We start from the raw sequence: 14677 nt of genomic DNA, 5'->3' as shown, positions 1-14677 counted from the left end.
AGGAAGTCTTGGTTAGCAACTGGAAGCCTGCTCGCAGTTTGGTAGGGGATGCCATCTCTGGGGCCGAGTTTGCCCCTTTCTGGCTCTGGCTGCTACCCAACCTGCCTCCAGCAGGGGATGGGCCAGTCCACAGTCGGCTAGCTCTCCTCTGGCATTCGCTCAGTGTTTTGTTCTGTGAGTGGGTGGCAGTGCCTTAGGTTAGGGCTTTTCGAGGGATAGTTCTCTCCTTTTTTTTCCTCTCTCTCTCTGGCTATCCCACAGTTTGGGTTGCTATCTCATGTTAGCTCCCTCAGATTGCCCTAACGGCATTCAGGCCTGGTCCTTACTCTAAGCAATGCAGCCCGCTCCTCCCTGTACAGCCCCCGCTTGCTGGTGACTCTGCTGGAAGTTGCCGTTAGGCATGTAATCTGTGGGTTTTATTTATTTATTTTTCCTCCTGGTTATGTTGCCCTCTGAGATTCCAAAACTCCCCACAGAACTGCCGGTGAGAGGGTTTCCTGGTATTTGGAAACTTCCTCTTTAAAGACTCCCTTCCCGGGAAGGGTCTCCATCCCTAACTCTTTTGTCTCTTTATCTTTTATATTTTGTCCTACCTCTTTTCAAAGACAATGGGCTGCCTTTCTGGGTACCTGATGTCCTCTGCCAGCCTTCAGAGGTTGTTTTGTGGAATTTGCTCAGTGTTCAAATGTTGTTTCAATGAATTTGTGGGGGAGAAAGTGATCTCCCTGTCCTATTCCTCTGCCATCTTAGAACCACCTCCTATCTTTTTCTTATTAAAGTTATTCCTAAGTATTTTAGAGTTTTGGACATACCCTAAGATAGCATCGTAAAAAACTTGACAGTAAATTTTTAAAGTAATCCTCCAAAGAATTTCCTTTAGAGGTGTGGTTAAGTATAAAGAAAGCTGAGCGCTGAAGAATTGATGCTTTTAAACTGTGGTGTTGGAGAAGCCTCTTGAGAGTCCCTCGGACTGCAAGGAGACAACCAGTCAGTCTTAAAGAAAGTCAGTCCTGAATATTCAATGGAAGGACTGATGTTGAAGCTGGACATCAGCTTTGGCCACTTGATGCAAAGAACTGACTCACTAGAAAAGACCCTGATACTAGGAAAGATTGAAAGCAGGAGGAGAAGGGGACGACAGAGGATGAGATGGTTGGATGGCATCACTGACTTGATGGACATGAGTTTGAGCAAGCTCTGGGAGTTGGTGATGGACAGGGAAGCCTGGCGTGCTGCAGTCCATGGGCTCACAAAGAGTTGGACATGACTGAGCAACTGAACTGAAAATATTTTAGTTCTGTTTAGTTGATAGTTGCCAAATTACTGATTTCCTCAAAAATTAAAATAGAATATAAATGTCACTTAAGTATGTTTTTCTTTGACTTAAAAGATGATGTAAGGATCTTTTCATTTTTCTATGAATAACACACTAGTTTTTTGAATTCTGTATAAACAATTTACTGAATGATTTTTTGGTTTTTTGTTTTTAATCTTCTGTCTTAAGGTTGCTGCAACTATAAATACAAAACAAGAATACTGCCCAATAGATGGATGTATTAAAGAAGATTCTTTTATGGAAAAATTGCAGCCTAAAAAGTATGTTCCATGTGCACTATTTTAGTATTTAAAATTCATTGTATTTCTGAAAGTTATTTTAGAGTTACTGATAAAAGGTTATTCTTACATCGTATCTCTCTAACCCATTGTTTACAGAATGCTCTTTAAGTTTATAATTTGTCTGAGCTGTTAATGAAGTGGAGAATCCAACTCCTAAAGAAGCAGCATTAGTGTGTCCTCATTTAAAGTGAGGGGAAACAGAATTCACAATTACCATTTCTTCACCCTACTTAATTCTTTTAGTCTCTTTTGCATACCTTAGCTCTTCCAGACTCTCTGCTGCTCTGTGGTTCTTCATGGCCTATCCAATAAAATCCAAAATCCTTTAGGCTAGCATTCCTGACTTTTCACATTACTGCTGCAGGTCCTCTGTCCAGATTTAAATGGGTGCTTAGAAACCAACAGAACAGTTATTTATTTAGATAATAAAACCACTTAGCTAAAGTCTACTTACTGGTTATTGATAGAGCCAGAGGTAGAACTCAGGCTTATTGAATGCCAGTACTGCTCCCACCTCCTCTATTTGTATTCTATCAATCACTTCCTCCTTAACCTCTGAGTGGAATGATTAGAATAAATCTTTAGGAATCTTTGTGGCTACATGTGAGTCTTTGGCCACAACAATTGGGACATCTTCAGGAATCTAGCAGTTGACTTACCGGGTGAGGGAGGCTGACTTTTTTTTTAAAGAGTGCTAAGGATTGTGCACCCACACCAGAGGAGGGAGCCCCCTGCTCAGCTCTAGCCAGTTTCTGCTACATGTTAAGACATCCCAGTGGTGCCAGGTTATCCTTCTCAAGACAAAACAGAAATCTGGAATTTCTTTGTGAAGCTTTCTTATTTTTTAAACATGAAAGCCAAATCTGATTATACTTTTGTCTAGATTCATGTAGTGTCAGATATGGTTGCAAAGTGAAATTTTACTTTTATAAGTAGATGAATCTGTTTTAGGTATCCCAATTTTTTCCAAATTACCAGTTTTCAAATTAGTTCTCCATGTCAAGTGTACTTAGGTTAAAAACTCCTGTTTCCTAATTTTAGTAGAGTTTGATTTAAATAGTGATATGCTTTAAAATAGAAGTGTTTCTTGATACATGATGCATTGCCTTCCTGATTTTTCTTTAATATTTTGAAACAGGAATTGGAATGATGGACTCCTTATGGCTAATGCATTCACATGTTTTCAAGAACATGGATATCCACTTTTTAAGTAATCAAATGTTTAAAAATTACTTTGTGTATCATTTCTTCCTACGAGAGTAACATTCAGTCATCATAGTTTGTTCTATGAGCTGTTTTAGGCTATGATTAACTTATTCACCAAACACAGTGTGCTAGCCAATGTAGGGATATAAAGATAAAAATGGGCAAAAACTCTATCATCTATGGACAAGAAATGTAGCTTGCTTTTCATTTAAAATTACCTAGTAAATTTATTACCTCATTAGCCAGGCCTGTTAGTACATTTTTTAATAGCTGGCATTTGTGTGTATACTTACTTACTTATTTTAATTGAGCTTCAGACAGTTAAGTGATTATCAACATCTCTACCAAAAAATACCAGGGAAGGAGAAAGGATTAAGAAATTAAAGCACAATTTATATTATAAGCTATTACTTTTAGGAGTTGGTTAGGAAGTTGAATTCTTGAGTAAAGTTAGCTTTTTTATGAAAACATGTTTAGTCATGATTTTCTTCTCTTTGCTTTTCACAGATAATTGAGAACTCATTGTAAATGTCCTTATAAGTCATCATAATTATTTTTAATAGAGGGTAAAAATCAAAATAGAAGATTAAAACCATTATGTTAATATTTATACTTAAAATAATGTACCTGACATTTTCCAGGATGAGGAATTGTTCTCAGGACTTGGAAAAGACTTCTCATCAACAAACTGTTGGTTTAGAACATTCAGCCTCCACACCCAGGACTGTTTTGAACCTATCAGCTGTAATAGAGGTATGAAAAATGTAATTCATGAAGTGAGGCCAACCATTTTTACTTTTCTCTAGTAGCTTGACTTTCCTGTGCTCTCAAAGGTCCTATAATTCAAATTCTTTGGGGAAGTTTAAAGGTAAACCTGCTCTCCTTGCTTCAGTCTCTTATTTTATTCTGAACTATGCCTCAACAATTGTTTTCTTCCCAAGTCAACACATTCTGCCTTTGATCAGCTGTTAGTGCTCTTGATATTTACCTGTATTCCCTTTGAACCTAGTTACTGAATTCAGATTTTATGAAACTTGTATAAGACACAAGTTTCCAGATTCTAAGTATGATTTTCCAGTTATTTTAACGGCAACCAAGAGACCTAGTGGCACTTACTGATAATGATGTAATTCTTGTTGGAGTATTGAATTTTATCAGTTATGGCTTGTGATAACTTTACATAATATATTCTTTTAATTGAAGGTTAGAAACAGAACAAATTCCAAAGTGCTGTTGAGTGGACTATTAAGTCGTTTTGTTAAGGAGATTATTCGTGGGCTGGGGGAGGAGAGAGCACTGTCTTCCATGTTTAAATCCTTCTTTTTTCCCCATAAGAATTTTCTTTTGTTTTTATCAAGGAATTTCTGTACGTTAATTTTAGTGTTTTTTTTTGTTTTTTTTTTTTCTTTTCTGCCCACGCCACCCGGCTTGCGGGATCTTAGTTCCCCAACCAGGGACCAAGCCCGTACCCCCTGCATTGGTAGCATGGACTCCCAACCACTGGACCAGCAGGGAAGTCCCCAGTGTTTAAATCTTAACATAGCCTGATTATAATCTTCATTTTCTTAAAAACTGTTGCTGTTTATGTGTATTATTTATGATCATGATAATTTTTTTCAGGTAGTTTTAAGTTGCGAAATGGTTATAGGACATAATCCCATTTTTTCAGAAAGATACCTAAAAAAAAAAAAAATCTGGAATACTATCAGCAAAACTCTAAAATGTTCATTGTTGCATGTTTTCAGATTGCTGTAATGGATCTAGGTTGCTTTTGTAAACAAAATCGTAGCTTGATGTTTTTGCTACTGTTACAGTCTATCTAAGCATCTGTTTTTATGTTTTGTATTTGTATGTGGTTCTTCTCCCCCTTCTTAGGAAAGTAAAACTGTGGAAGAGATTGATGAAGCATTGAAGATAGCAGGCCAAAATTTTGAACAATTAAGTATTGCTGTAAAAGTAAGCTTTCTGGAAAGTTACATTCTATCCTAAATTAAGACATGTTCCCTTTTAATGTATATCATTGAAGGCAGAGCTTAGCATTATAGGTAGAGCTTACATAATCCAGTGAGAGAGAAACATACAAAAGAATGGAAAACTCATGGCCTCCTAGGATTAGTTTCATACCATTTGTGTTGGCAGCCTGCTGAAATTGAAGCTCTGTTAAGGAGCTATAATTTCTGTTTGCTGTGAGCTGAATTTTTTATCTTGGAAGCATTGCAGATCACTTTTCTTATACTGCTCATTATTTGGCTGTATACTATTACACATAGTTTTAGGTTCTTTTCTTTCTTGGCCCATTAACCCAAGAGACAGACTTCCCTCATTCATTTATTCACAGAGAACAAGCTCCTTGCACCTACCAACAGCAAATTCACCACCAAGGCATTCAAAAGATTGTAGCTAACATAGAATTTAAGAGTTCAACATATGTATTTGCAGAATACATTTACTGCATCTCACATCCCCCCAATTTTTAACCAATTTTGGCGTCAAATCTAAGTCCAAAATCTCATCTAAGTATCTTCTAAATCAGGTATGGGTGAGATTCAGGGTATGACTCATGCTGGGGCAAAATTCCTCTCCAGCTGTGAATGTGTGAAACTAGTAAACTGTCTCCTTCTAAAATATTAATGCATTTATTGGACAGGCATAGAATAGACATTACCATTTCAAAAAGGAAAGATTAAAAGGAAAAAAAGGTCACAGATCTCAAGTGATGAGTCTTTGTTTAAAATACAAGGAAATTTGTGGAATAGTTAACATTTTAATTAAAATGTGTGTGTGTGCATATATATATAGGGTTTTTTTTGTCCTTAGTGTGTGGCATGCAGGATCTTACTCCCCTGATCAGGGATCGAACCCATGCCCCCATGCATTGGGAGTGCAGAATCTTAACCACTGGACCACCAGTGAAGCCCCTAGTGTTATATTTTAAGTTTTTATAAATTTAAGGAATCCTGCCAGAGAGAAACTTAGCTATCCAAAATGATCCATTTCCTGTACTGAGTAAAAGTGATGAGAAGTTCAGAAAACTTAGTGGGTTTTCTAGTCCTTTTTGCAAATTTTATCACTAGAAAGTACTAACAAAGATGTGATCTTGCTGACAAGAACAAGGATTTAAAGTTTAACCATGTGATTTTTCCCATTTTTATCATCTGATCTCTTCTGTTCTTATTTTGAAAAGAGTCCAAAAAGTACCTTTTACTTTTCAAAATTATGTTGAAAAACATAACTCCCACAAAATAAAAATACTAGATTAGGTCTTTGTATTATCTTTTCCCCAGATGCTTGAACACATACACAGTCAGACAGAAGAGGAGACAGTCTGTCTTACAGAGGTTCTGGAGAAGCAGTTTGATCAGCTTTTCACTTCTCTTGATTCCAGGTAATAAGTTAAAAATATAGACTCAGTGCAACTGAAGCTTTTAACATCAACTTGTCATTTTATTTCTCTACATAGATTGAAAAAAATTAGTAGATTTTAAACAAGTTTAGAAGATAATGGGTCGTTCCCTTACAGGCTGATGTCTACAGCTTCGAAACGAAGAAAAATTATTTATTTATTTATTTAGGCTATTTGCCTTCTGGTCCCAAAGCTGTTAAATAATATCCTTCTTAAAGCAGCACAGAAAAATACTGTCTATTTCTGAATCCTGTTGTAGAATTCAGCATACTGGGAAAATGCAAACATACATTTTCATGTACATAATGCCATCATTTTTTATGTGTTTATTTGCATCAACAGCAAATAATAATGATTTTTCTAAACACATACCATACAGTTTTATATCCATCCTTTTTAAGAATGTTGATATATATGGTCTTTAATCACATTGTACATTTTAAGAGACAGACTCATAAAAGTTGTGATAAATTGGTATTTAGAAATGGTGCTTGTCTATTTGACTCTTGTTTCTTGTTATAATTTCTAATTGGAATGCCCAGAACATAGGTTCAACACACTGAATGAATCAGTTGATATTCTTTATTCCTTGATATTTATGATATCTCACATTTGGTATTTATAGTATCTAAGTGATAGGTCAGTTCAGTTCAGTTGCTCAGTCATGTCCAACTCTTTGTGACCCCATGGACTGTAGCACACCAGGCTTCCCTGTCCATCACCAACTCTTAGAGCTTGCTGAAGCTCATGTCAGTCAAGTCAGTGATGCCATCCAGCCATCTCATCCTCTGTCGTCATCTTCTCCCCTCTCCCTCTCCTGCCTTCAATCTTTCCCAGCATCATGGTCTTTTCCAGTGAGTCAGTTCTTCGCATCAGGTGGCCAAAGTATTGGAGTTTAAAGGTGAAAAGTCATGTGCATGCATTTTAAATGTTTTTAATAGTGGTAAATATACATCATAAAGTTTACCTTTTTAACCATTTAAGAGTGTACAAAGTAATTAGCCTCCAACTAATAAAAATAAAGGAAAAAAAAAAGAGTGTACAGTTTAGTGGTGGGGGGAGGGAGGAATCAGAAGCTTGAGATGAACATACACTATTATATATAAGATAAGTAAGAAACTACTGTATAGCACAGAGAACTGTATTCAGTATTCTGTAATAACCTATATGAGATAAGAATCTAAAAAAAGATTATATGTATAACTGAATCACTTTGCTGTATACCTGAAACTAATATTAATGTTAGTTAATAATTTTAAACTAATATTAATATAACATTGAAAATCAACTGTAGTCCAATAAAACTGAAATTAAAAAATGTATAGTTTAGTGGCATACAATAATTTTATGATTAACTTTTTAAGGACTACCAGATTGTGTTCTGTGATGGCTGCACATGTTTCTTTTCCACCAGTAGTGCTCAAAGGTTCCAGTTTCTCCACATCCTCACCAACATTTTATTTTCTTTTTTGAAAAGAATAGCCATTTTGAGGATATGAAGTGGTATCTCATTTTGGATTTGATTTACATTTCCATGATAGCTAGTATTGTGGAGCACATCTTTTCATGTGCTTATTAGTTGACCATTTGTGTATTTTCTCTGGAGAAATATGTATTCCAGTCCTTTGCCCATTTTTGGATTGTTTATTTTGTTATTGATGGGGTAGGAGTTCTTTATACATTATGGCTATCAATCCTTTGTGAGATGTATCATTTTGAGATATTTTCTCTTCTTCCTGTGGCTTGCCTTTTGTTTGTGGTTTTAAATTTTTTTATTGAAGTGCAGTATTAGTTTGAATTTGAATTATGTTTGAATTACAGTATTAGTTTCAGGTATACAGCAGAGTGATTCAGTTATACATATTCTTCTTCATCATAGGTTATTACAAGATATTGCATATAATTCCCTGTGCTGTACAGTATGTCCTTGTTTTTTATCTACTTTATATATAGTAGTGTGTATCTATTAATCCAAAATGCTTAATTTGTCCCTTCTACCCTTAAATGTCTGTGGGTCTGTTTCTGACTTGTAAGTAAGTTCATTTATATTCCACATAAAAGTGATATATGAAAAAAAAAGCAATATATGATACTTGTCTTTCTTTGTCTGACTTTAGTAAGTATAATATTCTCTAGGTCCATCCATGTTGCTGCAAATGGCATTGATTCATACTTTTTTATGGCTGAGTCATATTCCATCATGTACATATATCACATCTTTTTTATCCATTTAAGTTGTTTCCTTGTCTTGGCTAATGTAAATATTGCTACTTTGAGTACTTTGAACATTGAAGTGCATGTATTGAGTTTTAGAGTTTTCATCTTTTCTGGATATGTGCCCAGGAGTGGGATTGCTGGATCATATGGTTACTATTTTTAGTTTTTTATAGAACCTCCATACTGTTCTCCATGGTGAATGCACCAAGTTTCCATTCCCACTGACAGTATAGAAAGGCTCCCTTTTCTCCACACACTGCCTAGCATTTATTTGTAGACTTTTTGATGATGACCATTCTGATTTGTGGGAAGTGGGATACCTCATTGGAGTTTTGATTTCCATTTTTCTAATAATTTGTGATATTGGATATCTTTTCATGTGCCTGTTGACCATCTGTGTAATGGTCTTCTTTGGAGAAATGTCAGTTTAGGTCTTTAGCCCATTTTTTAATTTTTTGTTGAGCTGTATAAGCTGTTTGTATGTTTTAGAAATTAAGCCTTTGTTGGTCACGTAGTTTGCAAATATTTTCTTCCAGTCTGTAGGTTGTCTGTTGTTGTTATTGAACTAAATTACTTAGCTGTGCCAGCTCTTAGTTGTGGCATGTGGAATCCAGTTTCCCAACCAGAGATTGAATCCAGGTCTCCTGCACTGGGAGTCTTAGCCATTGGACCACCAGGCAGATCCCTCCTTTGCACTCTCTTGATAGCATTCTTTGATCCAAAGATGTTTTTAATTTGTGAAGTCCAATTTATCTGTTTTTTCTTTTGTTGCCTGTGTTTTGGTTTCATATCCAAGAAATTGTTGCCAAATCTTCAATTATGAAACTTTCTCCAACTGTGTTTTCTTCTAAGAGTTTTACAGTTTTAGCTTTTACGTATAGATCTTTGAGGCATTTTAAGCTGATTTTTGTATATAGTGTAAAGGAAGGGTCCAACTTTATTCTTTACCATATGGATATCCAGTTTTCCCAGCACCATTTGTTGGAAAGATGGGTCTTTTCTCCATTGAATGGTCTTGAGACTTCTGTCAAAACTCAGTGACCATGTTTGTGAAGATTTATTTCTGGGCTCTCTATTCTCTTCCATTGGTCCATCTGTCCTTGTGGCAGTAGGACAGTGTTTTAATTACTGTGGCTTTGTAGCAAATTTTGAAATCAGGATATGTAAGCTCTCCAACTTTGTTGTTTCTCAAGATTGTTTTGGAAGTTTGGGGTCCCTTGAGATCTCCTGTGACTTTTAGGATGGGTTTTTCTATTCTACATGAAGCATCATTGGAATTTTGATATGGATGGCTTTGAATTGTAAATTGCTTTGGGTATTGACATCTTAACAAATATTAAGTCTTCCAGTTCATGATTATAAAAGATCTTTCCATTTATTTTGGCTTCATTAATTTCAGCAGTGTTATGTAGTATACAGCAAGTGTACAAGTCTGTTGCAGCCTCAGTCATGTTTATTCCTGAGTACAGTCTTCTTTTTATTCTTTTGTAAAATGAATTGTTTTCTCAATTTCCTTTTTGGACTGTTCATTGTTAGTATGTAGAAATGTATCTGATTTTTTATGTGTTCATTTTGTATTCTGTATCTTTGCTGAATTTATTTATTAGCCCTACTACTATTTTTGTGACATCTTTACCTATAAGACTTCCCTGGTGGCTCAAATGGTGAGGTGTCTGCCTACAATGCGGAAGACCTGGGTTCAGTCTCTGGGTTGGGAAGATCTCCTGGAGAAGGAAATGGCAACCCACTCTAGTATTCTTGCCTGGAAAATCCCGTGGATAGAGGAGCCTGGTAGGCTATAGTCCATGGGATCGGAAAGAGTCGGACACAACTGAGCAACTTCACTTTCTTCTCCCTCTTTCTTACTGATAAGATCATGTCATCTGCAAAAAGACATCACTTTCTTTTTGTCAATTTGGGTGGCTTTTATGTTGTTTTTTTTTTTTTTTTTTACTAATTCTGGCTAGAACTTAAAATAGTATATTAAATAGCAGCGGTAAACTCTCACACCCTTTTCTTACTCCTGTCCTTAGAAGAAAAGCTGTCAGTCTTTCATCATCCAGCGTAATGTTAGCTGTGGGTTTTTCTTATGTAAGTTTTATACGTTGGTATAGTTTTCCTCAGTTCCTTGTTAGAGTTTCTATCCTGAAAAGGTGTTGAGACTGTCGTATCCTTTTTCTCTATAATTTGAGAGGATCTTGTGGGGGGTTTTCTTCTTTCTGTTAATATGCTGTATAACATTAATTGATACTCATACTTCATTTCAGGAATAAATCCCACTTGGCATGATGTATTATTCTTTTACTGTTTTGTTGATTCAATTTGCTAGTATTTTGCTGGGGTCCAGCCCCGGCAGGATCCAGGGGCTACCTCAGAATGAACGGCGTCATCGAGAGAAGACACGTGAGACCAGCCTTGATAGGGCCAAGTCTCAGGATGAACAGCGTCGGCAAGAGATAGAGAGAGAGAGAGACCCCAGACGGGGGTGTGCAGCAGAGTCTGGCCATGCTTTATTTTTTACCGTAGCTTTTATACCCTAAGTTAGTACATGTCTAAGGGAAAGATAGTTTAACATTACATCAGCTTGTCCTTCACGAAACCAGGGTGTTTTCTGCATACTTCTTTGTTTATGAAGGTCTTGTACATTATCTTCTGGCCTTGGGGCCTATTAACATTTTATGCAAGTCAGGTGAATGTAAATCTATTTTCTGTTTCTGTGGTGATCTTAACAGAAAAGTTACAGTCTCATAGGGCAACAAGTACAGCATGTCACAACATGATAGAAGTATAACCTTGTTAACATAAAAGTCAATTCTTCTGCAGAAGTTGTCAGTTGAATTTATCTAAGAGGTTTACCCCACACAGACTCTGTGGCTTCAGTGAGTCAGCTTCTGCCTGGCACTCCTGACTGACAGTTAACAACCATCTCATTGTTACCACACTAGGGCTAAGCTCTTATTTTTCTAGATCTTTAACTATATTAACAATGGTTTCCATAACACAACCTTAACACATTAAGAGCAAAAACACAGCAAGCAAATGTTAACCCAATAGCCACTTTTAGAATAATTTTTCTTGTGTTTTCTAATAGGGCTTCCTCACTCCCCAAAGGGCTCTATGTCTATTAGGGTCTTTATATGATCAGGTTCTTTATGCTGTTTTATGATTAGGGTATTATAAGCAGTCATGCATATTAGTACTAAGGGCATAGACACATTTGCTAATCAAACTAAAATGTCAGCAAAGGAGTTTAAATTGAAACACTCCTTTTATCCTGGATAATCTCATAAAATACCACCACCCGGGAAACTTACTGATTAAAGTTCTAAATTGATTCTTATTTGGAAAGAGATCGGGGAAGGCCTTCTGCCTATGTCACAGAAATTAGGGAGTAGTCTATTGAAGCAAGTATCAGAAAGACAGATATCATCTTTAAGGTGAGTGCCAGGGGCAGCTTTTTGGAATCCCTGAAAACCTGATCCACCTTGCCTGTCAGGTTTTCTCCTCATGACCTTGTCATGGGTGGGATCTCGTGAGCTGGCTCCCAGCAGTATTTTGTTGAATATTTTGCCTTAATGCTCGTAAGAGACACTGATCAATAGTTTTCTGATAGTGTTTTCTTATGACTTTGGTATGAAGGTGATGCTGGTCTCAGAATAAGTTGGAAAGTGTTTTCTGTGGCTCTTCAATATTTTGGAATAGTTAGAGGGGAGTTGGCTTTATTTCTTTGAATTTTTGGTAGAATTTACCAGTGAAGTCATCTGGTCTGGGCTTTTCTGTGGGGGAAGCTTTTGATTACTAATTCAGTCTTGTTACTTTTTACTGATCTGCTCAGATTTTCTGTTTCTTCATGATTCAATGTTGGTAGGTTGTGTGTTTGTAGGAATTCATCCACTTCATCTAGGTTATCCAATTTCTTGGCATAGTTATTCATAGCATTGCCTTCAAATCTTTCTTAGTTTCTGTAAAATTGATTATCCTATGCCTATGAACAAAGCTAGTGGAGGTGATGGAATTCCACTTGAGCTATTTCAAATCCTAAAAGGTGATGCTGTGAAAGTACTGCACTCAACATGCCAGCAAATTTGGAAAACTCAGCAGTGGCCACAGGACTGGAAAAGGTCAATTTTCATTCCAATCCCAAAGAAAGGCAATGCCAAAGAATGCTCAAACTACCACACAACTGCACTCATCTCACATGCTAGTAAAGTAATGCTAAAATTCCCCAAGCCAGGCTTTAGCAGTACATGAACTGTGAACTTCCAGATGTTCAAGCTGGTTTCAGAAAGGGCAGAGGAACCAAAGATCAAATTGCCAACATCCGCTGGATCATCGAAAGAGCAAGAGAGTTCCAGAAAAACATCTATTTCTGTTTTATTGACTATGCCAAAGCCTTTGACTGTGTGGATCACAATAAACTGTGGAAAATTCTGAAAGAGATGGGCATACCAGACCACCTGACCTGCCTCCTGAGAAATCTGTATGCAGGTCAGGAAGCAACAGTTAGAACTGGACATGGAACAACAGACTGGTTCCAAATAGGAAAAGGAGTACGTCAAGGCTGTATATTGTCACCCTGCTTATTTAACTTACATGCAGAGTACATCATGAGAAATGCTGGGCTGGAAGAAGCACAAGCTGGAATCAAGATTGCCAGGAGGAATATCAATAACCTCAGATATGCAGATGATACCACCCTAATGGCAGAAAGTGAAGAAGAACTAAAGAGCCTCTTGATGAAAGTGAAGGAAGAGAGTGAAAAAGTTGGCTTAAAGCTCAGCATTCAGAAAACTAAGATCATGGCATCCAGTCCCATCACTTCATGACAAATAGATGAGGAAACAATGGAAACAGTGGCAGACTTTATTTTTCTGGGCTCCAGAATCACTGCAGATGGTGATTGCAGCTGTGAAATTAAAAGACGCTTACTCCTTGGAAGGAAAGTCATGACTAACGTAGACAGAATATTCAGAAGCAGAGACATTACTTTGCCAACAAAGGTCCGTCTAGTCAAGGCTATGGTTTTTCCAGTAGTCATGTATGGATGTGAGAGTTGGACTATAAAGAAAGCTGAGCACCGAAGAATTGATGCTTTTGAACTGTGGTGTTGGAGAAGACTCTTGAGAGTCCCTTGGACTGCAAGGAGATCCAACCAGTCCATCTTAAAGGAAATCAGTCCTGGGTGTTCATTGGAAGGACTGATATTGAAGCTGAAACTCCAATGATTTGGCCACCTGATGTGAGGAGCTGACTCATTTGAAAAGACCCTGATGCTGGGAGGGATTGGGGTCAGGAGAAGAAGGGGACGACAGAGGATGAGGTGGTTGGATGGCATCACTGACACAATGGACATGGGTTTGGGTGGACTTTAGGAGTTGGTGATGGACAAGGAGACCTGGTGTGCTGCGGTTCATGGGGTTGCGAAGAGTTGGACATGACTGAGCGACTGAACTGAACTGAATGCCTACTTTATTTTTTATTTTAGTAAATCGATTCTTTTCTTGTTTTTCTCGGCAGTGTAGCTAAAATGGGTGAATTTTAATCTCAAAGAACCGTCTTTTGGTTTCATTGATTTTTCTCTATTTTTGCCTAGCTATTTACTTATTTCCCTTCTAATCTTATTATTTCTTCCTTCTGTCAGCTTTGGGTTTAGTTTGTTACTTTTAGTTCCTAAAGTGTAAACATAAAGATTGAAGGCAAAAGAAGAGGGTGGCAAAGGGTGAGATGTTAGATAGCATCACTGACTCAATAAAATGAATTAGAGCAAACTCTGGGAGATAGTGAAGGACAGGGAAGCCTGGTGTGCTGCAGTGCATGGGGTCGTAAAGAGTCGGACGTGACTTAGCGACTGAACAACAGCAAAGTGTAAAATTAGGTTGTTGGTTTATGATGCCTTTTTTAATGTACTTATAGCTATATATTTATTTCTCTCTCAGATCCAATATAACTGCATCCCATAAATTTTGATATTTTGATTTTTCATTTTCATTTGTCTCAAAATACTCTCCTTCTGTTATTTTTCTTTGATCCATTTGTGTTTAGGAGTATGTTCTTTAATTTGAACATATTTGTGAAATTTCCAGGCTCCTTCTGTTATTGAGTTCTGGTTTCATTCCTTTATGTTCAGAAAGGATACTTTGTATACATTGTCTTTTAAAACATATTAAGACTTGTTTGTTTTTTTTTACCTAACATGTGGCCTAACCTGGAGAATGCTATCTGTATGCTTGAGGA

The 14677-nt window shown here is 36.9% G+C and overlaps 1 protein-coding gene across 1 annotated transcript in view; it reads left to right on the top strand.

Moving 5' to 3' along the window:
- The window catches only part of RNF17 (ring finger protein 17), a 113950-nt gene that overhangs the window by 15875 nt on the left and 83398 nt on the right, over positions 1-14677 (top strand). The window contains exons 3-6 of the mRNA XM_043891870.1: positions 1505-1596; positions 3465-3576; positions 4699-4779; positions 6108-6208. Coding sequence (XP_043747805.1) covers positions 1505-1596; positions 3465-3576; positions 4699-4779; positions 6108-6208 — 386 coding nt within the window. The remainder of the gene's footprint in view (positions 1-1504; positions 1597-3464; positions 3577-4698; positions 4780-6107; positions 6209-14677) is intronic.

The sequence above is a fragment of the Cervus elaphus genome, chromosome 30 (genome assembly GCF_910594005.1).
Source record: "Cervus elaphus chromosome 30, mCerEla1.1, whole genome shotgun sequence".
Taxonomy (NCBI): Eukaryota; Metazoa; Chordata; class Mammalia; order Artiodactyla; family Cervidae; genus Cervus; species Cervus elaphus.
Note: the sequence above shows the minus strand (reverse complement) of the source record. Positions and strands in the feature narration are given on the sequence as shown.